This window comes from Glarea lozoyensis (genome assembly GCF_000409485.1).
Source record: "Glarea lozoyensis ATCC 20868 chromosome Unknown GLAREA3, whole genome shotgun sequence".
NCBI classification, from domain to species: domain Eukaryota; kingdom Fungi; phylum Ascomycota; class Leotiomycetes; order Helotiales; family Helotiaceae; genus Glarea; species Glarea lozoyensis.
This window is the reverse complement of record NW_007360998.1, coordinates 2,105,639-2,128,907: the sequence shown is the minus strand read 5'-3', so window position 1 is coordinate 2,128,907 and position 23,269 is coordinate 2,105,639. Positions and strand designations below refer to the sequence as shown.

The following is a 23,269-nucleotide window of genomic DNA, read 5'->3' as shown; positions in this document are numbered from 1 at the left end:
TATACTCCTGTTTGGTGCCGGCGACGTCTTCTTTTGCCAAGAAAAGAACACTCGAGCAAGAGGAATCTCGCTATCGATAAGATTTTGACGGACGAAGCGGGCGCGGGGTACTTCGAACTGAGCCCGACGTTCAAGCGGGGCAACGCCACTAGGTACTCCGACCGAGCAGCATCGTCCGATGGCGGCCCGATGAAGGCTCCGTTTACTATGACGAACGAATTTCTCGTTTTGGACCCGACTTCGTACCTCTCGTATCGTATGCCTTTCCTGGTGGTGGTAAGGCTGTGATTTTATTTCGAGACTTCGAATTCCAGAATTCAATCGCTGCTTCTACCCAGAGTGAACTTCCTTCGCCACACATCGCGAATTCACTAATGAGCCAATCTACTCTTCTAACCTTCGCAGGCCATCAACCCCAGACGCTTGCGTACCACTCCACTCTCCCAGGCACCACCAGGGTGAGGCTGAGCTCAACACAGACGACGACGATCCGAGAGAGCCGCGACCTTAAGCTGTTGTATAGAGGCATGAGCACTCCGCAGCGTGAGAGCCATAATCTTCCCACTATACTCAAAGTCCGTCACGATGTCGGTCCGAATTCAGTTCGACAACCCCCATACCTTCTATACAAACCTCGACTTTATCAGTGGCCGCATTATACTAAGTCTCACAAGTGAAGAAACAATTCAAGCAATCGTCGCCAAATTGGAAGGCGAGAGCAGGACGCAGTTGATGAGGCCATTGGGTCCGGGGCAGAACTCAAATTATCATGGGAGGAGGGATACCCGGCAAGCGGTAGCTGGAGAGAATCACAAGATCTTATACAAGGTTTTGCAAGTTTGGCCAACTGCAGACACCTCCGCGGGCTTATCTTACACGCTGAGGCCGGGCCAGCATGAATACCCCTTCCGGTTCAAGATACCTCTCAACAATGGCTGTGCGGACCCTACCTCACAGCAGATGGGTCTAGGAAGTGGTTTCGGTGGTTTAGGACTTGGGGGCTTACAGCAAATGCAATATCGCCATGTCAAGAAAACGCTGCCACCTTCGCTGACAGGATTCCCTGGAGAAGCTGAGATCCGATACTATGTGAAAGTAACAGTACAGCGGCCGTCATTGTTCAAGGAGAATCGGAGATCTGCTATTGGATTTAAGTTCTTGCCCATTGAGCCCCCGAGGCCACCTCCTACGTCGAATGAGGCATTTGCGCGACGTCCATTTGCTTTCCAAGCCGGCCTGGTATCGCATGCAAAGAAAACATCCATGTTCAAGAAAAATCCAACAAAACTTTCTGACACTGCTCCCAGCGGTGAAATAGATGCGCGGCTTCCAAGTCCCGCAATCTTGACATGTAATGAGTCTATTCCACTCCGTATTATTGCACGAAAGCTCAACGAAAGCTCAGAAAACGTGTTTCTAGTATCATTGCAAATACGGTTGTTCGGTTACACGGAAGTCCGAGCACAGGATATAGCGAGGAAAGAAACCAGCAATTGGATGCTAATGAGCTCGAACGGGCTTTCAATACCTATCGGTAGCCCCAGCGATCCTCTGAAGACAGAGACAATACTGGACAAGAGTTTGTGGGATAGCATTCCTCTGCCGAACACAGTAGCGCCTAGTTTTCAGACATGCAATTTGAGTCGATCTTATGAGATGGAGGTAAGAGTTGGGCTTGGTTACGGTGTCATTGGCGAAATTCAGGTTAGCTCACTCTCTACTCTTTTTGGTAATCAGAAGACGATTAATAAAGCTGTAGCCCCAAACAATAACTTTACCTCTTCTCTTTCAAGTACAGATCTTCTCCGGTATCAAGCCCCCAGCGGCTCTTCTGGCAGCAGTAGCATCTCAACCCCACGGTCCGCCTATACCGGTCCGCCCATCAACCGCAACCCACATCCCCGTTTCAAACGTTCCTCCACCTACACCTATCACGCCTCTTGCGTCAGATCCTCTATACCCGCCACAGTTGGGTACACCTGCAGCAATGGGCGCTGAGGAAGCGCCTCCAAGTTATGAAGATGCGATGGCTGAGGATATAACTCAAGCCGATGGCCCGAGAAGAGAGTACAGTGGTGTAACGGATGTGAATGCTCCTAATATGGATGAGAAGCAAAGTGCCGCGCCTAGATACAGTACGCTATTCTCTGGGGGAAGAGGCGGTGGAAATTCCGGTGGTAACAGTAGGGGTGGTTCTGGTGGGGGTTTTGGTGCGGTTGTCTGATGAGAGTAGAGAAGGAAATTCTCTCAAAAGACGAATTCAGTGGGTGGTTGGCAGGAAGAGATCTTTGATTGAGACGCGGAAATGAAGCATGGATGGTAATGAAAGCACATGGAGAGATGAGTATATAGCGTGCATTTGGTGATTGATGATACCCTAGCATACGGTTTAACGGATTGTTGGAAGAAAAGGAGTTCATGTAGACAAATTCAGCTTATACACAATGATACACAATTCAAGAACAGCGATGCTAATAAAGTTAGCGCTTTCTTGAAGTTTAAGGAAATTGACATTGTCTTTCCATTTCACAAACAAAAGCTGTAGAAAACATATGGAGACCTAGAAGAGGGTTTCGAGCCAGAGTTACTAGAGCTCCTAGGTACTCAGGGTTAGGCACAACATTAAACTTTATACCAGGTGGCAGATTCATCTACATAGTAGCTACTAACCATATAATAATACTATGTTAGTCACCAGAGGAAGTGATGAGAAAATGTATAGAGAGGTCTAGGTACTGCTAGTAGCTCAGTTCAATTGCGTCGCCAGTCCACACGAGATACGAGGGCGCTCTCAGTTTAACCAAAAAGGTTCCAAAGACTTCCCCGAGACTATTCCAACCGTCTCCGGCTCCACTCGACACAAACATCCGCCGTCGCGCCATCCACAAAATCATTCATTACCACAACCAACTGGCCATCAATCAACCTCCCCGCCTCCTTCTGAATCCAAGGTAGCGTCTTGCTGTCACAGATCGGTTTCGTTGCCAGTAAACAGCTGGAACTAGCATTCGTGTTCAAGATGCTGAAAACGACCACATCCATGATATTCGTGGCGGTGGCTTGACATTGTAGATTTGTAAAGGCATGGCCACTTTGGCGTTCGGGGGAGATTTTGTTGAATTCAGCGATTAAGGAGTCCCCGTTTATGGTTGCGTTTCCTTCGTCGGTGTAGGTTGAGAAAGAGTCTGAGTTGACGAAGAGGATTAGACGTTTGGATTCGGAGCGGAGCTGGGTTGTGGTTTTGTTGAGCATGTCATCTAAGGAGCCGTGTTGGATGGATCCGTTTGAGGCTGCGAGGGCGGCGTTCAAGTGATTGAGCATGTCTTCGTCATTGGGTCGAGCACATTCTGCAGGAACCCCATCCCAACGGAGCTGGACAACAACGATTTCTTCTGGGTGTTGAATGAGGAAGTCAACTACCTCCCGTAGGAATTGGGCGTATGCCATGCCCGGAATTGCGCTGTGTTGGAAATAGAGATCGTTGGGAATACCAGCCGTGTCACGAATTTCATTATGCAGGTAAGCTGGCCGGAACTCGAAGTATCTTGCTCCAATGCTGAGGATCATGGGCACCGTGTCTTTTTGAGTAATCGCCAGGCCCTCGATGATAGCTGGTGCAATCGCTTTGGCTGCTTCTCGCGTCATCATTCCAGCGATCTTAGCGACGACAGGGTTGATTCTCTTCATAACCTCGATGAGAGCATCGCTGTGGAGGACTGCTATAGAGTTCTGCATGCTGTTCATACCGATATCGTGAGCTGCTGGAAGCATCCATTTCGAAAAAGGCTTGTCTGCTTGCGGTGAGCCTCCCGGCGCCAGTTGTCCCATCCATGACGAGTAGTTTGGCGATACGCAGACCTCAACTCTATCAGCTTCTCATTCTTCTTTGAAGCAAACGGGAGAGGGGATGTACCCAGCACTGGTCGCTGGTCGGTAGTCCGGCCCTACCTTGAACAGCATCTGGAGCATCGTAGAATCCATAGGTGATGATAACATCACCTGCAATAATGCTTTGGGTATTGCCCATTTGGTTCAATGTTCCTCCCTCAATGTTACCTGTCATCGTGTTGATTTCGATTTGTTGGTGAGCAATTTGGTTTCCATTCTGGCTGACTTTGAAAGAGAAAGTTCCACTGAATTTAAAGGTGCCGTTAATATGCCTCTTGTCGACTTCAAGATGGTCGTTTCCAAATTGTCTCAGTCCATCTTTGCGAATCACGCTGCCTGGTACGGAGAATTCAATAGCACATCCAGGGACTCCAACGTAAGAATAACACTGAACACCTTTACTCGGCATCTTGGTAGCGATCTTCTTCCCAGCGTTAGCAAAGATGTCTTTGATATTGAATCCACACATCGCCACGTGCTGGCACACGATTTTGTCGAGGGGTGGGGTACCAAGAGCTGACGTTACACGATGCAAAGATTGAAAGGGAGGAACTGGAGGAAATAGTGAAGACCTACGTTGGCAATGAATTTAGGTGAAGAGTGAATTAATATGTGCAATTTTGATTCAAAGGCAGAGTTCGGAGCGTGAGTCGAGCAGCTGAAGGAAAAGGCATATCATGCACACAGTGCCACTTGCTTCTTCTGTTCCATTGAGGGGAACGCAAGCAGGCGTGTGGCTTGCGGGTGAAACTTTCAGCCAGCTGCGAAGGGCTGCTGACAGTCAGTTCTACCTCTTTCCTAGACAAAGGCCGTTAATTCTAGAGCTGAGTATTATCGCATCGATGATGCGAGGGTGTTGCTATGTTTGGTCATTGTGGTCACAGGAGATCCCATTCTCACATTGGGCGTGGAGTTGATCGCGGCAGGTCTTGGCAGCGATCGTTTTCCGCTTGTACCTGTCAGCCCTGGATTAGTTGGTGGACCCTGAATCGAGGGAAACATTCGTCATGTTGCTAAACTCCGAATAAAAAAGTCAAAGGATTTTGTGTATATTATAGAAATTACCTCCGTAAACATATCCTACTCCTGTGACGTTTCTCCAACTGTTGAAATATTGAAATTTGCATGGGAGAAATGGACGCGGTCCGATTGTAGGAGGTGACTACTCACCCATGATCATCCAAGGTCCCAGTTGGAAAGGTCGTATTTAGTTACCATTACCCATATATTTCTCAAGAGAATGCCATCAATCGGGCCACAATGCCAATTTACAAAATTGCTGCCTCCTCTACTTCTAAAAGCTAATCACTATATGCACGTCAAAAAGAACTTAGTACGCGGTGGACACAAGCAAATAATCAGAATGGGTATGTTGGAGTGTGCATTCTTGGAGATGAAAAGATAGAGAATCTGAGTACGCCAGGATTTAGCTTACATTTTCGTCTGGTTCCTGGAAGAGAAGATCGATTTGAGTTCGACACTTGAAGGTTTAGAATGCACTCTTCAATATGTTTCTTGTCTCCGACCAATCACTCACTTCCAGTAGCTCCGTCTACCATTCACAGGTTTTCCCTAACAAGGTCGCCAACTTCTCTAGCCATAGTTTATCGACCTCATCAAACCCGTCCAACGCCGCGCAGTCTATATCAATAATAGCAACCACCTTGCCATCAACCACTATCGGCACCACGATCTCACTCTTGGAGTCCCCATCACACGCGATATGACCCGGGAAAGCCTCAACGTCAGGAACGAGTTGCGTCTCAGCAGTGGCAGCAGCTTTGCCGCAGACACCTCGTGAAAATGCGATGGTTTGACAGGCGACTTTCCCTTGGAATGGCCCAAGGATCAATTGCTTTGGCTTAGCAGCATTGAGTGTATAGAATCCTTACGGGAAGTCAGTCAAGGAGCACTATTCCTTGGGAGTTATTGAGGCTCTAAAGAATGGAGACGCCAACAAGCGAAGCGAGTATTGACGGAAGACATACCGGCCCAGTTTACTTCCGATGAAGGTAGAGGAAGAGATTTGTATGCATGCCATAGAAGTGATGCTGAGTTTGCAAGGTTGCTGGAACACTTTTAGCATATCGCGCAACAGATTGAGAAACGCTTCCTTGGAAAGGGGGAATGAGGAGGAGAAGCACGTGATATGAAGTTTGTGAGAATTATGTACTGACCAGACCTAATCCATAGTTAGCTTCTGGATTGAGACCTATCGGAGTGTCCAACTTACCCAGTTTCTTTGTCCTTCAAACAGAGCCTCTGCTTGCTGAAGAACCTGTCTGTACGCCTTTTCCTTGGTGACACCCGAGGCGAAATTTGACGCATCGGCATGCACCTATTGCTGTTAGTCGTGTATCATGTACATCGAAGCCATTTGAGGAATAATTACCATCTTGATATTATTGATCCTCCCGCAACTTCCCCCAACACGAAGTAAAAGACCAGGTCTTCACGGTAACGACGAGGAGAAATTGAAGATTACCAATCTGTGCGGTGAGAAATTTCGAGCCCTGGAATATCGCAATGTCACGTGCTGTGAAATTGTTGTTAAGAAGAAATGAAGGAACGAGGATTGAATTAAGATTGAAGTGAGATCAGATCAAGGGTATTGGTATTCATGAAGCATTCCTTATTATCAGAGTTCAAAGTTTCAGTATCTTTGCCTGTGTTTTCTTCTTCCACCTGCATCATCTTCGTCCGGCTCCCGAGGAACTCCTAATACAGTAGCACCAATAGCTTTTGATGGCCATGGTCTTCTGCTCATCAAGTCTACAGGTTTCTTCACCACGCTCTTCTCGCTCTCCAGCAACGCTAGCTCTTCCTCTTCCCCCAGCATTGTCCCCTCAATACTGACGAACCCTCTCTGAGGATCTGAATCCGTTTGCACATCCTTGATTCTGAACATGTACTTCCCCTCCACTTTATTACCACTACCATCAACATAGTACCCCGCTCCATCTGGTGCGTAATTATCTTCCGCCCCCTCCTCCGCCTCTAGCTCCTCTACACCCACCCATTTCCAGTCCGCAGGTAATCGTTTCCGCTCAATACTCGCATTGAACAAATTCCAGCACACGAGACCAACATGGCCTTCATTCTGCAGATTAACGTATGCCTCGATCTCAACTCCGCTCTCCATCTTGAAAATCAAAAATTCCGCTGTTACCCAACTCCAACTGACGGCGTACTCATCGATATTCTGAAATAGCATTTCCGTAGATGTGTTTGTCCCAAAAGGTTTCTCAGATAGTCGAGGATTATCGTATGCAAGAACTACGCCGTTGAAAGGCGGGTAGTATTGAAGAATGAGAGGAGAAAGGTGCTCGGCGCAAAGTCCCTCGAGAGGGTATTTCTGGGAGATAGGTGCAAGCGGTAAATACATTGAAGCGGTTTGCATGTGAAACGGGGAATTTGATGGGTCTTCTGAAACAATATTCGAGACTTCCGTAGAGACTTTTTCCGGCCTGTCGCTCTTGTGTTTCTTCGATTTCGATTTATGTCCGTCTTCCTTGTGATCTCTTTTCCGCTTCTTTTCCCCGTGCGAGGACATCTGCTTTTTCTCCCCTTTCGAATCGAGTTTGTCGGAGGCCATACTGTCGGATTTTGAAAGTGACGAGGGTGGTAATGGCGTTTCAATTGACATTATATATTCACGATGGTGTTGTTGATATTGGCTGTCGCAAAATCAAAATTTCTGAGCTCACCCGCATCCGCTGCACGGCTGAGGAAAAACGTGGCGCTCAACCCTGCTAGCGCCGAGCCAGGAAACTGGACACATCAGCCTTGAGTGCACTCCAGTTGGTACTTCTCCATGATGTCGCGGGGCAACGATGCTTTGTCTCTAAAACATATTTTTTGGTCCTGCTTTTCGTAGCTCCAAGGCTTCGTATGGTCGCAAGGTTCAGGGCAGACATAAGCGGAACAAGACTGTAAAACTGTTACCATGTCTAATGCTTTCCTCTCTCTCGCTGGCTGGACGTTTCTACCAAATGTATGTACATCGCCTCTTGTGTTGTAATGCGAAGAAACACGTAACTAATAACAAGCAGCTTGTCACAGGATGGCTTCAGTCTCTTTACTATGGCATAACCATACGCGCTGGCGAACCCAAACCGCAGCCAAACTCCCCCAAATATGCCCTTCATGGCCGACGCATACACATCCTTGTTGTCGCAACTTACCTCTTATATACCATATACGAAGCCGACTGGGAGATACGGCAGTCTTCTGATTTCTACCAGGACCTAGGCGTTCTCCCTACGGCCAGCGAACGGGATATAAAGTCGAGGTTCAGACGACTAGCAGCTATGCACCACCCCGACAAAGTGTCATCGCAGAATCCTAGCGCAGAGGGATACTTTGTGCATCTGAAATTAGCACAAGACACCTTGCTGAATCCCACGAAAAGATTCGCATATGAACGCTTCGGACCATCGATGCTTGAGTGGCAACGCTGTTCGAGCATGCGCGACTACATCATTCAAGGCCTTCAATCGATCCTCCCATACTATGGCGTGGCAGCTGTGTTCATGTACTTGCTTGGTCTCCTGGGATACTTGGAATGGGGCAAATACTGGCGATGGCTTACCCTTTTCTCTCTATGCGTTTTCGAGTTGACCGTCATCTCACGCCCACACTTTCCAATAATGGCGAGCAAAGCCATAAATCCACTGCTGACGACATTTGCCAAACACCCACCGTACCTCCCATTTCAACTCATCTCACTTGCTAGGAAACTAAGCATAACGCTCTACATCGCATTCTCACAAATCGGACCACTACTCCAACCACCCACAATCTCAACCATGACTCCCGAAGCAGCAATGGCCGCACAGCTCCAAAGATTGGAAGCAACAGCACAAGCCGCAGATACCGAAGCTACTAGGCTTATGACGATGGAAATGAGTCCTTTTGCTGGCGATCCAGGCGCCTTGAATGATGTAAAAGGAAAGGTTAAGGAGTGGCTGGTCCAGAATACCATCAGGAATGACCCCGAGGTTCGAGATGCGATAGGAAATCTGCTTCAGAAGCGGAGAGTGGATGCGCCGGCAGGTGCGCGGGGGAATAGATGATGTTCATATCTCTGGAATTAAGAGAATATTTTGATTTTAGTAAATACAAATAATGTAATTTAACATGGTTTTGATATTCATCATCTTGTATTTTCGGAATAAAGCATTCAAGATCGAAGAACCACTTCCAGAGATTTACCGTATTCTCCGGTAACGACATACGAATTACGGCCCTGAGATGAAGAGTGACATCGATTGATTGTCTCTGACTGGTTTCACTTGAGACACTTCTCTGAATTAAAGAAGCTAATCTAGTTCCTAATTTTATTTCAGAGCTTTTCTTCTCAACACCCCGAAACGGTTTGGGATCTATCCTTGTTCTTAGATAGGCATTTCGAAGAACCGTTTGATACTATATGGCACATAGAGGAACGCAAAGATCCTAAAGCCACGAGAGAAGTTTGTAACATAGTATTTGTTTTTCTACCATCGAATTTACATCAACACTACCGCTATCTCTATCACCCCATAGCCACCATAGCCACCATAGCCACCATAGCCATCATAGCCACCATAGCCAAGCAAGACAATGCAAAGCACAACAAAAGCCGCCCCTCTCATGCTAAGCTAAGCTAGACACTTCTATTTGTGTTTCCGTGGCCAATTTTCTTCCCAAGGCCACATGTTGAAAATCCATCGCAGAAAATGCACCAAAGCTCCCGTGCAAAACTCCTTGGGTATGTAAAAGCAGAAACCATGAATAAACAAACAAAAGCTAATCAAATCCAACGGCATAAGAAACCAATAGCCGAATATGCGCCGCCGCAATGATTGTAAAATCCTTCAAACTCCATCCCCCGGACCGTGCCACCATAACCCATTGACGAAACCCGAAAGCGATAATAAAGACAACGTCGTGCTGCACCGTATAATTAATTATGTTGTTTGTAGTCGATTTATCCATAGACGAAGACATCAACTACTCGACCAAGCTGCACCTGGCGGTGGTAGATGAGGCTACAGATAGTGTCAACCCTTAATCATCATCAAGGTCAATAATCTCAATGACTCTAGACGCAGGCGCCTTGGCAGTAGATCCACTGACAGGAGTAACAAAATCGTCATCCTCCGAAGATTCGTCATCGTAAGGATCTCGTGTTGCCTTGCGTTTTGAGGAAGATTCTCGTTTTGGTCTCCACGTTCCATCTGGTGCGATGAGAATAGCCTTCACGTCAAGATCATTTTTGCTTGCAAGTTCTGTTCTAACTTCTACCAGGAAACCATCGATTTGCAATTCATAAGGGCGCGAATCCTTCCCGCACAAGGGGCATTTCCATACATCCGGCATACAAGGTTGTTGCGGTCTCTTCGGTTTGCTGTTCCGGGTTTGAAGGAATGTCTCGAGGTCAAAACACTCTCTATGGAGACACTGCTTACTCCTAACTGGTGTCTCAAAGATTTTGGCAGTAAATGGATCGGTGAGGTCTAGGGAAAGATCACTGACCACCATCGCGATATCGTCGTCATCATTTCCGGTCGGTGAAAGAACCTTTTTGATTGATTCAAGTGTGCTCTCTGCTGGAATTCGTTGATGCCGGATCATGTCGAGTATCTGTCTATGTTGAAGTAACTCTATCACTTCCACAGCACATAAATAGGCAGCAAGGTCCGGGCTGCGCCATTTGGGAATAGAGACACTGATCTGGTACGAAGAGTGGAGGTTGGATGATAGCAGCTTCTGGGATATGTCTATCGGCAGGTCTTTTCCATGATGAAACTTCCTTCGTAGTTCGAGTGGTTGGCGATTGATCGCAACAAAGGAGTTTTGGGGCCAGATCGTTTCACTCACAACCCAATCGGGCATTAAACAACGAGTAACCTCCGGTCTCGTCTGAATACAACGAAACCTATATTGAAGGGCGCCATGTTTAAGTATCCTTGTCCCTACTCTACTCGTATCGGGAAGAAAAGTGTCTTTAGGGATACGCGAGACATCCTCTCCTGATAGCTGAAAGTCAAATTTTGTCAGAGGACCATCGGTCCTGAGTTTCGAAGGTCCAAAAGCAAGAGACTTGACCACCTGGTAACACCTAAAGTTCGGATCGTTTTGAGGCTTGTCCACACGAGGAACAGTATGGACTACCAGTCTCGGGCTCCGAAGATGAGCCTGGTGTAATGCTGTCTTGTCGGGATCCACGATGTGTTGAGGTACCACAGAATTGCGGTCAGGAAGGAGAGGCCGACTACCGTCTATAGGCATCTGAGGGCGCGCAGGTTGCTGGATAGGTTGATTCTGGTTTGCTGTTTGAGGCATATGGGCCAACACAGTGCGTGTAATTTCTTCAATATTGAGACCATTTTGCCACTGGTGGGCAGTGTTCACATTGCGCGGAGGGTTTCCGCCAGTAGGAGGCTGACCAACATTTCTCAAATTGGCACTTGGGCGAAAGTTAGTTGGGATACTACTGTTCCTTCTCGACTGTGGATTTGCGGCATGTTGCCCATAAAGCTGAACGGGTTGTTGCTGCATGTTTTGAGCGAAAGGCATAGACTGCTGAAACTGTGGAATTTGTCGATGCTGCTGCAATTGAGGCGACTGAGGGTGTTGCTGCAGCCACTGATTCTGCTGTAGAAGATGCTGGGAAGGTAAGCCTTGGACTGGGGACTGTGCCATATTGAGCTGCCCTGAATTTTGGGTGGGGATTGGGTATGGAGAGCCGTTAGCCCCTTGGAAGTATTGAAACCCAGCATCTGGATACATGTGATGAGGAGATTGCGCCGACGCAGGTCGCATTGCTGTAGGGCTTGGGTTACCTCGATAAGGCTGTTGGCCAGTACTGCCACCGTTCAAGCCTACAGCCAAAGGCGACGGCATACTAGGCGACGACATCGTCGGCGCTCGAGCGACTCCGGGGTGTTGGCCTGACATCATTGAAGAGGTTCGCCTCTGCGTAGAAATTCTAGGAATTGTAGAATTATTCCTTTGGACATTAGACTGAGCAACAGAGGCAGCCGCAGCATTGCTAGGAAGTATTGGGGTTGGAAGTCGTGTCACAGGACTTGCCGGGTTTGAATTTGTTTGATTTCGCGCATGTAGTAAAGCTTTGTACACTACCAGATACTCATTTACCAAGCCGATGTTTCTCTCGTCGATCTCTCTTTGGGTGGGTGGCCGTCCTGAGTTGTACCGCGCTGAAAGTGCTTGGTGTTCTTTGCGGTCTCGCTTGAACAGATCTTCCATTCTTTGGCCCCAACTATCATCAATGATACCCAGATTCCTGCGAATGGCAGTGAATACCACCTGCTGCAGCGTCGGCGACAACAACGCTAACCGACCAACCATTTCGTCAACCAGTGGTGGGTATTTGCGTACTTTACACTCCACTTGGAGCTTCTCCCACTCCGTTGCGAGTTTAGCAAGGAATTTCCCCACATCTTGGACCATCTTCCTGTACGGCGCTGAGCTCCTCAACAAAATTCGCAGCGGACTTGGGAACCCAGCAAACCATATCTTGTGAGCTTCTGCCAATGAACCGTTGTCCCTTATCAGTTGGGCCATAATTTTGAATGACCTGAGAAGCACGGCCGAGCTTGGAAAATCTGGTATTGTGGCAATTTGGTTGGTATCTGGCAAGTCCCATACGCAGAAAACTTGGTGGAGAGCTATGTAAAACGCATCCTCTCCAAGACAGGCTTCCTTTAGTAAGTTGTATCTTGGGATCTCCAGCATATTATGATGGTCATAACCAGGGTTGGCGTGCAAATTTCGCAGCTGATTGTCGATCATTTGGATCCTCGGTTTCATTGTTGGCATGACAGGAACGTAAGTCCGCTGTCTCTTGTTTGGTGGCGCTGAGGTTGAAATTGGACTCGGATACGACTGCTGCTGCGGATGCTGGATCATTGACGATGGTAGAGGCAACGTCGTTGGCATGTGTACGTCGTAACTGGCCACGGATGCTTGCAGCTGCTCTCGAAGATGGTTCCCAGCTGCATCACTAATCACCATTGGGGACGTTGCGCCAGACAGCGACGAACTCGGGGGCTGTCTTGGTGATCGTACCTCATCGTGCAATAGGATTGGAGGCTGAACTCGAGAGGTTTCCAAACGTGTATCTGGCGGTAGTGGTTGTGCGATGTGCCCCAGAGAGCTCGCGTCAAGAGGTTGTGGAGAGACAGTCGACGGCATGTCCCGTGCGGCGGAAAGACGCTCGTTTGTAGTATGAGGGTCGTTTGAAGCAGAGGTCAGACCCGAGACCCCAGCTCCGACGCTGCGTGTACAAATATCTGGCCCATCAGATCCGATGCTGGCATTGGATAGGTCATGGCCCAGGCGATTCATGCTCACAGGTACAGCCGGTGCCCGTCCTGCGACTTCACCCTCTCGGGAGGCTTCACCATATGCGTTAGGAGAGTTGGCGAGAATCGGCGAGTTAGGCTCGTCGCTTGGAGCTGGTGAGGGGAGCACGACATTGCTACAGCAACAGTTAGTACAAAGCCATGGGAGCGCTGTTCGCCCATTATCCGGCGTTAAAGGGATACTGACTTCTGAATGTGCGCTTGTGGCCGAACGCTTTTGGTCTGACGCGGCGTAGGCTGGACTTGGTTGTGTGATCCCGTCATCCATGATTTCTGTCTACTCCCCCCGTTTAAAAAGGTGTTCAAGGTGGAATTCGAAGTTACAACATCCCGCGCAGAAAGAACATGGTTGTCTGGTGGTCGCCGCATATTTCAGTCTCGGTATTTGGGTGAACATGAGTGACGATGGGTGGAGGGAAGCCAGGCTTCGAGTCGCTCGCATTAATATCCTGTTCAAGCAAGTTCCGGCTGACTATAAACATAAGGCGGACGGTCAATCGTCGACTTGCGCGTCGATGTATATCTTCAGGTCAGGCTGGGCGCACTACTGGTCTGAATCCTTGTTGGTTACGAAGAGGCCTGACGGAAATGCTATCAGGGTCGCAACTGTCGTCGGTGGGTGTGCGACTGGTCGCGAGTGGGAAGAAACGCGCCAGTGACTCGCCAGACGAAGCACACTCTAGAGGCAGATGCAAATACAAATCGTCGTTGAACGACAGATTGACGGTGCAAAAGCAACGAGGGAAGAGGTTGTAGATGTTGGTGGTTATTAGTTCGTTTTGTGTATTAGCGCGATGCCTCCAGGACGCAAGGGACGGTCGACGAGGTATGGAACGACGAGAAGTTGCGTCAGATGCTATTGTTGGGGTTTTGGTCTCTTCGCCGTCGTCGAAGGGAATTCGTGAGGTCATGAAGTCGTGGTTGCAGACCTCGATGGTTGGATGGATGTTTGCGGCGACTCGAACCGACTTTCAGCCAGGCTCAGCTAGTCGGCGCCGTCAGTTCTGGCCAACAGCCGCCGGCATTTTGGGCGTCTCGCTTCGGTTGGCCAACCTGATCCGTGCCTGATTTGCGCCTGATCGGGATGCCGCAGTGGCCTTAACTGGCCCTGCAGCAGTGAATCAGCGCTCTCCCTTCAGGGCTTGTTGAGCCTGTGCCCACTGCCCACTGCCCAGGGAGAAGACCTGCGAACTGAACTGGAAGGTCAACACCAAAAGATTGGATCCCAATTAGGCCCATTAGCGCTCCCGACTGCTGTATTCGACACCCTCCTCGCCCTTCTCCTCCACCTTGCATTTTTCCACTTTCCACCCCCAAATCATCCTCAACCACGCCATCCAGCCACTCCATCGTTTCTCCGCGCTTGTCATCGAACTCACTGAGCATACCGCACTCCGTCCGAATATCTTCACGATACACCACGCGTGTCCCCTCCTTCCCATCTCGAGCGGCCAGCAAACCGCGGAACGTCCATTGGTCCCGCTGTCCTCATTGTCCACCTGTCGCTCAATCGTGCCACCCCGAATCGTGCATAGCCACATAAGCTCGCCAGCTGTTCTCTAGACCGCTGGGCGATAGCGACCATCTCGCTGCTATATCGCTCCAGCTGCCGGACTGCACAATCGCATTTGTCGTCGCAAATGTGTTTGTCCTAAATAAAACCGTCCTCCGTGGCGTGAATTCAATTGTCAGCCCAGATGGCATCCCGACTGTCTATCGAGCCGCAGGCCAGGCCCGATCAACCACGGCCTGAGCCTGGCCAGATACTCCTTGTGATCCGTAAGTCTTCAATTCTGAAAACCCTGGCGGTTCAAGCCATGGGGAAATTAATACGCTGTGGCCCACACGCAGCGGTGTTTCGTGGCAGCTACCACAAAAAGGACCACAGCTAATACGGGTGTAATGACAGACGATTTCGCAGCAAGGAGCTCCGATGAATTAAGTTTGGTGAAGGGGGACCGAGTAGAACTGATTGAAAGGGATGACGATTTTGGCGACGGCTGGTATCTGGGCCGGCACTTGATCAATGGCAACAGTGGTCTTTTCCCTGAAGGTGAGATACAGAAGTAGCAAAGAGAATCGCAATTGGCTGGCGCGCTAACAGATGTGTCCTAATAGTTTACACGAGGATTGCACCGCGAGGCCCTCCGTCCTATCCCCCTACTTCAGTGCTAGCAAAAGCTGCTGCAGCCGCCAGCGAGCCCCCTAAACAGGCCCCGATCATATCTCCTGCGACAGCCGTTGCTGATAGTCCAGCTTCTGTCTACAATGAGACTCGCATGTCAGCACCACCTCCCAGCTCGACCACGGCTCTGGACAATAAAGACAAAACCCAACAAGCTAGCCGACATGTGAGCGCCTCAGAAGTACTCAGTTCCTCAAACCCAAGTACACCTTTGACTCCCGCCTCATTTGCGACGTTACTTCCTGAAAAGGACCTGCCTATCCCGCCTACGATCATTACCACGTCGGCGCCTGCGCCTATACAACCTAAAAGCGTTACCGCCGCAGCAAAATCTCATGCTCATGGCCAGGATAGTCCTGTCATGAACGAGACCTTGAGTGTCATCGATGAGCATATCACGGATATGAATTCGCCCCACCATAGCGCTGTACTCTCGGAACGCAGAGGCACCAATGATTCTGGCAGCGAATACAGTAGCCATATCGACCACCGACTCTCTTATATCAATGGCGAAGAAACCGACGAGGAGGAAGAGATGTCACACACTGAGGAAGAAGTCGCGCGCTGGACACCGGATCAGGTGGCAGAATATCTTTTTACCGTGGGCGTTGAAGCGAAGCATTGTGAGGTGTTTCGGGATCAGGAAATCACTGGCGATGTTATCCTCGGAATGGACCAAACATCAGTCTTCCTGAAAGAATTCGAGCTCGGCTCTGTCGGTAGACGACTCAAAACATGGCAGAAGATCAAAGGCCTTCAAGATGAGGTTAGCGGGTCTTCTTCCACGAGACGAAATACAGGAACGTACGGTAGCGAGACAGGGTCGGAGTCAGGCCGCAGGACACGAAGTATAAATTCATCTGTTTTGCCCCGAATACCAAGCGTGATGGAAGATAGTCCCGGAAATCGCCAGAGCGCGCGCTTGTCGCTATCACGGGCCCCACAAGCTGGTGGACTACAGAATGATACATTTGTAGCTGCAGGAGCCAAAACAGATGAACCGTACCGAAGGCCTGGGGAAAAGCGACCATCCGCTGCATCTATCCGTGATATGCAACACTCACGCCAAAATTCCACGACAGATTTCAACACACCTCTTATAGGTACAGTAGCAAATTCTCCAAAGCTATCGCTACCTGAGAACCAAACACATAAGAAACAAGCATCATTTGATAAGAATTGGACGATGGGCTCGGCAACATCTCCCTCGCTTGCTAGTACTAGACCGCTTTCTTCCTCCGGAGTTAAAGGTGCAGCGCGAAGTACTACGGGGCCCCTATCACCTGGGATGTTACATTCTACAAACCTCGAGGTCCTCGATCGTGGGTACTTTTCAGGCGGGGAGGCTGATGGGAGACAAAGAAATGTGCTTCGAAAAAGGGGTAGCACTCAGGGAGGAGCGCACTCGCGCAATTCAAGTTACACCGATGAGCAAAGATTGCGTAGCGCTACCGCCAATTCCAGGCATTCAAGGTATGGGAGTGTAGATTCGACTCGTGACAGCGTTCTTCCGTCTGCTTCCCAGAAATACTACGGCCTGTCCGTGAACGGCCGTCGTAGGACGCCTTCCGAAAGTTCTGTTAACGCGCCTCCACGCCCTCCACCTCCTCCGAAAGATGTCCCTTCTCCAACGGTCACCAAGCTCGAGGATAACACCTTTGACGGTGCCATGGGGCCAAAATCGCCAGACGTCCAACCATCTCAGTCACGGGGGCCGGCGGACTGGCTCATGCCTTCGAAGTCAAGCTCGAGTCGTTCCTTTGGACTCCGTGCAATTTCAGACGCAGTGACTGGGCACGAAAAATCGCGCTTAAATACTCCTACAGAAGCCATCCCTTCACCATCCAAGGAATCACCGTTAGTATCTCCATCACGTACCGGGTCTAGCACTCCATCTGCTGGTCCCAGTTTCGACCTAGACTCACCGAACGCCGCCAACACAAGCACACCTAGCAATGGACGAGCAGCGAGGAAAAAGTCCAAGAAAGAGACAAGCGCATATACACGCGGCCTAGAAAAGAAGCCTCCTAAAGAACAGATGATCGGTGCAGACTACAGTGGATGGATGAAAAAGAAGAGCACAAACTTGATGACAACATGGAAACCACGTTTGTTTGTTCTCAAAGGCCGTCGACTCTCGTACTATTACTCTGAAGACGACCAGGAGGAAAAGGGATTGATTGACATCTCGTTCCACCGCGTTCTGCCTGCAGACAATGACCGGTTGACTGGACTCCATGCAACCTTGACAGGTGCTACGAACAGTCCGACGAGCCCTGCAGGGGCTCAACACGTGACCATTGCCTCTGCGGAAGCTGCCGCTGAGCCAGAGTCGACTCTGAGCAAAAGTACCGGGGATTCCATGTTCATATTTAAGCTCGTGCCGCCTCGAGCTGGGTTGTCGAGAGCTGTCACGTTTACAAAACCAACTGTTCATTATTTTGCAGTTCCGAATATCAAACAAGGGCGTTTGTGGATGGCGGCGCTCATGAAAGCAACAATTGATCGAGACGACTCGAAACCGATCACAACGACCTACCAGCAAAAGACCATCTCACTCGCGAAGGCGAGGCAAATGCGGCACCGTCCTCCTGCGCTCATGAACCTCGATGAAGCTGTGGAGCCGCCAATGCAAACGCCAGCGAGCGACAAGAATGGTCTAAACATTCAAGGCATCATATACGATCAGGAGATGCACGAAGGGGATAGTGGAGTGTCGGGAGTTTCTCGATCAGATGTCCAGCACCCGGAAAGCGCAAAGGGCGCTTTCGAGAAAAGGTACACGAATGGGTCGAACGAAGTTCCCGAACCATTAACTGCATAAAAAAACCATGCTTTACGATAGTGGCTCATTTTCTTGTGGATATCTGAGCATACCGGCGCTAGGCACATTTGATTCCCTATTTATTTTCCCCAATATCCAGTTCGAACCATAACGAAACAGTACTTATTTTTTCGAATTATCTCGACATGCATCTTGGGCCTGCTGAGCAAGCAACCTCGACATATTTGGTATTATCATTGCTGGAGGGAGATTCGGTGCGGAAGGTTTCAGACACGAGTATAAAGGGCAGAAAAACGGTGAACGGCTGGTGATGTCGGTATTATTTTTCAAGCGGATACACAAACTTTTCTCGCATCATCGGGTCACATTCTGTATCATATTGATTACCCTGTCATCCGGGAATGGGCAAATATAAAGCTTGCAATCTCCCAAGTCGCGTTGTATACACATTACGGGTGGCAGCTTACAGGCTTTAGTCGCGTCCAGACGACTGTTCTGTTGTCCTTGCCACAATTCTTCAACATAGCCGAAATTGGGCGGCTTCTGACTTAGATTTCACTTCTGCACCCGAAAGACTTGTACTAATAGACAGGCCAAGAGGCAATTCATTCAGACCATAGTTGTGTCAAGTCAAAACGTGATTGCAGGTTCTCTTGACCGGTCAACATAGGTGGTACTGTTGAACAGCTCTTGACCGTCCGCAACTTTGATGTTACAGACGATACTAATGGCATTGACCAAAAGTGCTTCTCTTAATAATTTATATATCAGCGACCGCAAACGAGCCACGATGATTCTCTATTGGATTCTACACACAAGTTGTATATGCCTCGTACTCGTACTTCTCTGGTTTTTCAGCTCAGCCTCGGCTCAAGGACAAGGCAAGTTCCACTTTCGACAACGTAGTAGCCTGTTATCTAGTTCTTTTTACAAATAATAAGTATCTCGAAGTTCGGGTCGTACGTTCTGGCGATGTGGGGGGCAAGGTTGCCACTAGCTGGGAGAATTAACAAGGCAGGATCTGGGCGGCAAAGGAATTTCTCTCTATTTTAACCTAACGCTCCCATTATTGCCAGTCAGCGAATTCGAGCATGTTCTGGCAACTTATCTAGACAGCCTCGCGCGTTTACGATGTCTCACGACGGTCAAAGCCCAGGCTCCTGCCTATCTTTGGAGTCTTTGGATACTCGCCTACTTGCTGGATCCACGGCCACAGGTGATGGTGCGTATTTTTTCCTCATTATGTCAATGGCGAGCACCCAAGGCGCTAAGAGGGATCTCTGCTCATGGCTTCGGGCGATCTACCGTTAGTCACTTTTGTTTTTTGGATCTCGATATCGGAGGTACCTGCTACAGCCATTTGCAAGTTCTGATTTGCTCGATGATTTAAGCACGTATTTTGGAGACTCCACCTTTCAGCAAATTTATTCCAACACCGGCTATCATACCCGTGTTACCTCGATTTTGCTATCACCACGACACGTTATTTACAGTACATATGAATTGATGCCATGGCGTGGCGCGGGGTCCTCACAACCCCCTCCACGGCTAGGGCAGCATAGGAGGGGGAGGGGTCCTTTGTGGTGTCTCCGTCAGTACCTCGAGATATCCAACAAAGAAGTATATCTTCAGGTCTCCTACTGGACAGGCATGACGTAGAACCCACCCTCTTGCCTCTCGGCCGGTCCCATATGCCCTGCAAAACGATTGATTACACTGCAAGAGGCTTAACAGCTGGGATATTGCAGATTCCAAGAGGACGAGAACCACGGAATTCCTCCTTCGGCCAGTAACGTCTGCCGCCTGCAAATCATATCAAGGACAGTCACGGCATGGCAGTGGAGGGGAGGGTCTGGAGTCCCTCGGGGTGTCACGCCGCTCGCCTAAGCCAAGGGTCTTTGCTCGCTTAACAATTGGAAGAGGGGCGGATCTTCCCTTCTCGACTGAGTACAGTACAGTTGCCGGTCCCAGGCCAGGGCCATGAAGATTCTGAACCTTCGTTGAAAGTTTAAATTCCTTCGCATCCCCCGTCGCCTCTTCGTTTTACTAGAAACACATTTACCCAATTCGACTCAGTTCACTTTGGATCGGTTCCATATCTCTGACACCAGGGAAAGTACGCCACCATTCTCAGTCGACATACAGAATATACTTTCATCCATCCATCACTCACACGTTCTTGCCAACTCTCGACCTGTGACCGTGAACACGTTCTGCAACCAACACCAATTATCGAATCCAGCATTGATATCCACTGCTTTGCGACATTGTGCGACTCGTCTGCCAATTATCTGCCTGACTCAACCCAAAACCTCGAGATATCCGGGCAAGCAGCCTGGTGCCAAAGCAACCAACAACATCAACCCACCCAAAAGCGCAAACCTCTGGACGTCTCTTCAGCAACCCTTAGCAAATCGATTATTTCACCCTATGCGCAAATCCGTAATTCATCTTCAGTAAACTCGATTTGACTTCGACAATACCGCAATCATGGGTTTCATGGGCCTCTCCAAGTTCGGCCACAAGGACTCCGTCAACGATTTCACGGATGTGCTTGTCCCAATGGCCGATGCCAAGCGCCACCCTGATGTTGTTGCAGAATATCAACGCCGTATCTCAAAAGAAGGTGCTCGCCCCGATGCTGCTGACGTGACAGGTGCAAATGACGAAAAGAAAGACGGCCCGCTCAGTGATACCGAGGGCGGCTTTCCCAGAACTAGCAGTGGAACATATAGCCCCTATACCGTCGAAGGCCTGAAAGCTGAGATTCATGAAGATGTCTCGACCAGTGAACACAATACCGCCTATGATTGTAATAACCCTCTGGCCCCAATTGGCGATTCTGGTGCTAACGATGAATAGTGAAAAGTAAGGTCATCAATAAAGCTATCCAAGATATTGGCATGGGGCGGTACAACTGGCAATTATTCATTCTTTGCGGATTCGGCTGGTTCGCCGACAAGTAAGTCATCGCAAATACTTGACCGAATTTCTCGGCTGACAGGACCGTAGCCTCTGGCTTCAAGGTGTTGCTCTGACATTGCCTTCCTTATCAGCAGAATTCGATGTGTCTGATACCCAGATACGCTATACTACGTGCGCACTTTTCATAGGTCTGTGTCTTGGCGCGAGCTTCTGGGGTATTGGCTCTGATATCATGGGCCGCCGTTTGGCTTTCAATTGTACACTTTTCATTGCTGGTGTATTCGGTATTGCCGCTGGTGCTGCACCCAGCTGGGTGGGTGTATGTGGTCTCTTCGCAGCGCTCGGCTTTGGTGTAGGGGGTAACCTTCCCGTCGACGGTGCTCTCTTCCTGGAATTCTTGCCCAACGCCTCGGGCGGTCTTCTCACGCTGTTGTCGGTCTGGTGGCCTGTTGGTCAACTAGTTGCTTCCTTGATTGCTTGGGGCTTTCTAGGGACCAGTTATCCCATCGATGAGGGCTGGAGGTATTTCGTATACACCATGGGCGCAATGACCTTTGTCATGTTCCTCTCCCGATTCTTGTTGTTCCATCTCTACGAGTCACCTAAGTTCCTGCTTTCTCGGGGACGTCAAGCCGAAGCTGTTGCTGTCGTTCACGGCATGGCGTACAAAAACAAAACCACTACGTGGCTCACAGAAGATATTCTGAATGAGATCGGCGGTCATCCAGAGAAGACTGAAGGCTCAACTCTTACAACCGCGGAAATCATCAAGCGAAAACTTGGTGCATTCTCCGGGGATCGAATTGGCCCTCTCTTCCACGACCGAAAACTTGGAATGACGACTGGTCTGCTTTGGTTCTGCTGGGCCACAATCGGAATGGGCTATCCACTTTTCAACGCCTTCCTTCCTCAGTATCTTGCTCGTGGAACGACTGCGGGTGGCGAGACTGTCAGTGCATCCATCACTTACCGTAACTATGCGATTACCTCAGTCGTGGGCGTTCCCGGTTCGATCCTGGCCTGTTACACAGTGGATGTGAAATACATTGGTCGTAAGGGTACCATGGCTATTTCCACGATGCTCGCTGGTGTCTTCCTCTTCCTCTTCACTCTCTCCGCAGATTCTGACTACCAACTCGCCTTCTCTTCGGTTGAGGCTTTCTTCCAGAACATCATGTATGGTGTCTTGTACGCTTACACGCCCGAGGTATTCCCTGCTCCAGTAAGAGGTACCGGTACGGGAATATGCAGTTTCCTTAACAGAATTGCTGGGCTATGTGCTCCTATCATTGCCGCCAATATTCCAGGTGCAAATCCAAACGCACCGGTTTTTGTGTCGGGCGGATTGATCCTGGCTGCGTTTGTTGCAATGGTCTTATTGCCGATTGAGACAATGGGCAAGCAGCGATTGTAGGGTGTGCTGATGGTGCGGAATACCCTTTAGATATGACGTGGAAGGAATATAATACTATCTTTACCCTGAAAGTGATTGATGAGTTCATGCACGAAATCCAACTTGAATTGTTAGCGAATGTTCTTGATATGACTGTTGAGTAAGGGTCGATAGTGTCAAGTTTCAACAAACAAATTTTATTAAAATCGGATTATTCTTAATTCCCTGAGATAAACGTGACAGTCCTCTATCATTCTTGTATCGCTCACTCCACCCTATACCTTATTCAGTGAGCCAAAGGCAGGAAACCTAGGCGTCAACTATTGATAAAGTGAACTAGGCAACTTCTCACGGGTGTATTTGACCGCTCTTGACCTTTACACCTCTCTGCTCCGGATTTATATTGATGATCTCAAATCAGGTCCATCTACTTCACACTATAAGGATTTGATTTGCAAGAACATGCAATGAGGTCATGTTGAGACTTCCTTGTGTAGGTTTAAGACGGACTCGCAACGGCGTGTCAATTAGTACCAGGGTCGTGGAGGTGATAGTTATGCTTGTTGACGGACTGACAAATTGACATGATTCATTATTAGAACATTATCTTTTGCTGCCTCTCAACTATTGCTTATTGTGTCAGGAACTGATCATCAAATCACGAAGATGTATCTGGATAGTGTTTCGGGCATTTCGCTCGTCACATGTCGAGGACATTC

At 49.1% G+C, this 23,269-nt stretch overlaps 8 protein-coding genes across 8 annotated transcripts; 4 read left to right on the top strand and 4 right to left on the bottom strand.

Annotated features, from left to right (window-relative positions):
• Window positions 1-585: 585 nt before the first annotated feature.
• GLAREA_00687 (E set) lies at window positions 586-2,224 on the top strand (the record flags this gene model as incomplete). Its single annotated transcript, XM_008085445.1, has 2 exons — window positions 586-1,704; window positions 1,760-2,224. The coding sequence occupies 2 exons, from the start codon at window positions 586-588 to the stop codon at window positions 2,222-2,224; spliced, it is 1,584 nt and encodes a 527-aa protein (XP_008083636.1).
• A 605-nt stretch (window positions 2,225-2,829) lies between these two features.
• On the bottom strand, window positions 2,830-4,357 carry GLAREA_00686 (PLC-like phosphodiesterase; the record flags this gene model as incomplete). Its single annotated transcript, XM_008085444.1, has 2 exons — window positions 2,830-3,858; window positions 3,914-4,357. The coding sequence occupies 2 exons, from the start codon at window positions 4,355-4,357 to the stop codon at window positions 2,830-2,832; spliced, it is 1,473 nt and encodes a 490-aa protein (XP_008083635.1).
• Window positions 4,358-5,440: 1,083 nt separating this feature from the next.
• GLAREA_00685 (GAF) lies at window positions 5,441-6,283 on the bottom strand (the record flags this gene model as incomplete). The annotated part of the gene is made up of 5 exons (XM_008085443.1): window positions 5,441-5,775; window positions 5,877-5,956; window positions 6,033-6,070; window positions 6,122-6,226; window positions 6,281-6,283. The coding sequence occupies 5 exons, from the start codon at window positions 6,281-6,283 to the stop codon at window positions 5,441-5,443; spliced, it is 561 nt and encodes a 186-aa protein (XP_008083634.1).
• A 258-nt stretch (window positions 6,284-6,541) lies between these two features.
• GLAREA_00684 (uncharacterized protein) lies at window positions 6,542-7,483 on the bottom strand (the record flags this gene model as incomplete). Its single annotated transcript, XM_008085442.1, has 1 exon — window positions 6,542-7,483. The coding sequence occupies one exon, from the start codon at window positions 7,481-7,483 to the stop codon at window positions 6,542-6,544; it is 942 nt and encodes a 313-aa protein (XP_008083633.1).
• A 351-nt stretch (window positions 7,484-7,834) lies between these two features.
• On the top strand, window positions 7,835-8,963 carry GLAREA_00683 (Chaperone J-domain-containing protein; the record flags this gene model as incomplete). The annotated part of the gene is made up of 2 exons (XM_008085441.1): window positions 7,835-7,882; window positions 7,941-8,963. 2 exons carry the CDS (start codon window positions 7,835-7,837, stop codon window positions 8,961-8,963), a joined length of 1,071 nt encoding a protein of 356 aa, XP_008083632.1.
• Window positions 8,964-9,939: 976 nt separating this feature from the next.
• On the bottom strand, window positions 9,940-13,530 carry GLAREA_00682 (uncharacterized protein; the record flags this gene model as incomplete). Its single annotated transcript, XM_008085440.1, has 1 exon — window positions 9,940-13,530. The coding sequence occupies one exon, from the start codon at window positions 13,528-13,530 to the stop codon at window positions 9,940-9,942; it is 3,591 nt and encodes a 1,196-aa protein (XP_008083631.1).
• A 1,429-nt stretch (window positions 13,531-14,959) lies between these two features.
• Window positions 14,960-18,271, top strand: GLAREA_00681 (SH3-domain-containing protein; the record flags this gene model as incomplete). Its single annotated transcript, XM_008085439.1, has 3 exons — window positions 14,960-15,041; window positions 15,172-15,315; window positions 15,381-18,271. The coding sequence occupies 3 exons, from the start codon at window positions 14,960-14,962 to the stop codon at window positions 18,269-18,271; spliced, it is 3,117 nt and encodes a 1,038-aa protein (XP_008083630.1).
• Window positions 18,272-20,722: 2,451 nt separating this feature from the next.
• Window positions 20,723-22,571, top strand: GLAREA_00680 (MFS general substrate transporter; the record flags this gene model as incomplete). The annotated part of the gene is made up of 3 exons (XM_008085438.1): window positions 20,723-21,044; window positions 21,095-21,194; window positions 21,245-22,571. The coding sequence occupies 3 exons, from the start codon at window positions 20,723-20,725 to the stop codon at window positions 22,569-22,571; spliced, it is 1,749 nt and encodes a 582-aa protein (XP_008083629.1).
• Between the last annotated feature and the right edge of the window lie 698 nt (window positions 22,572-23,269).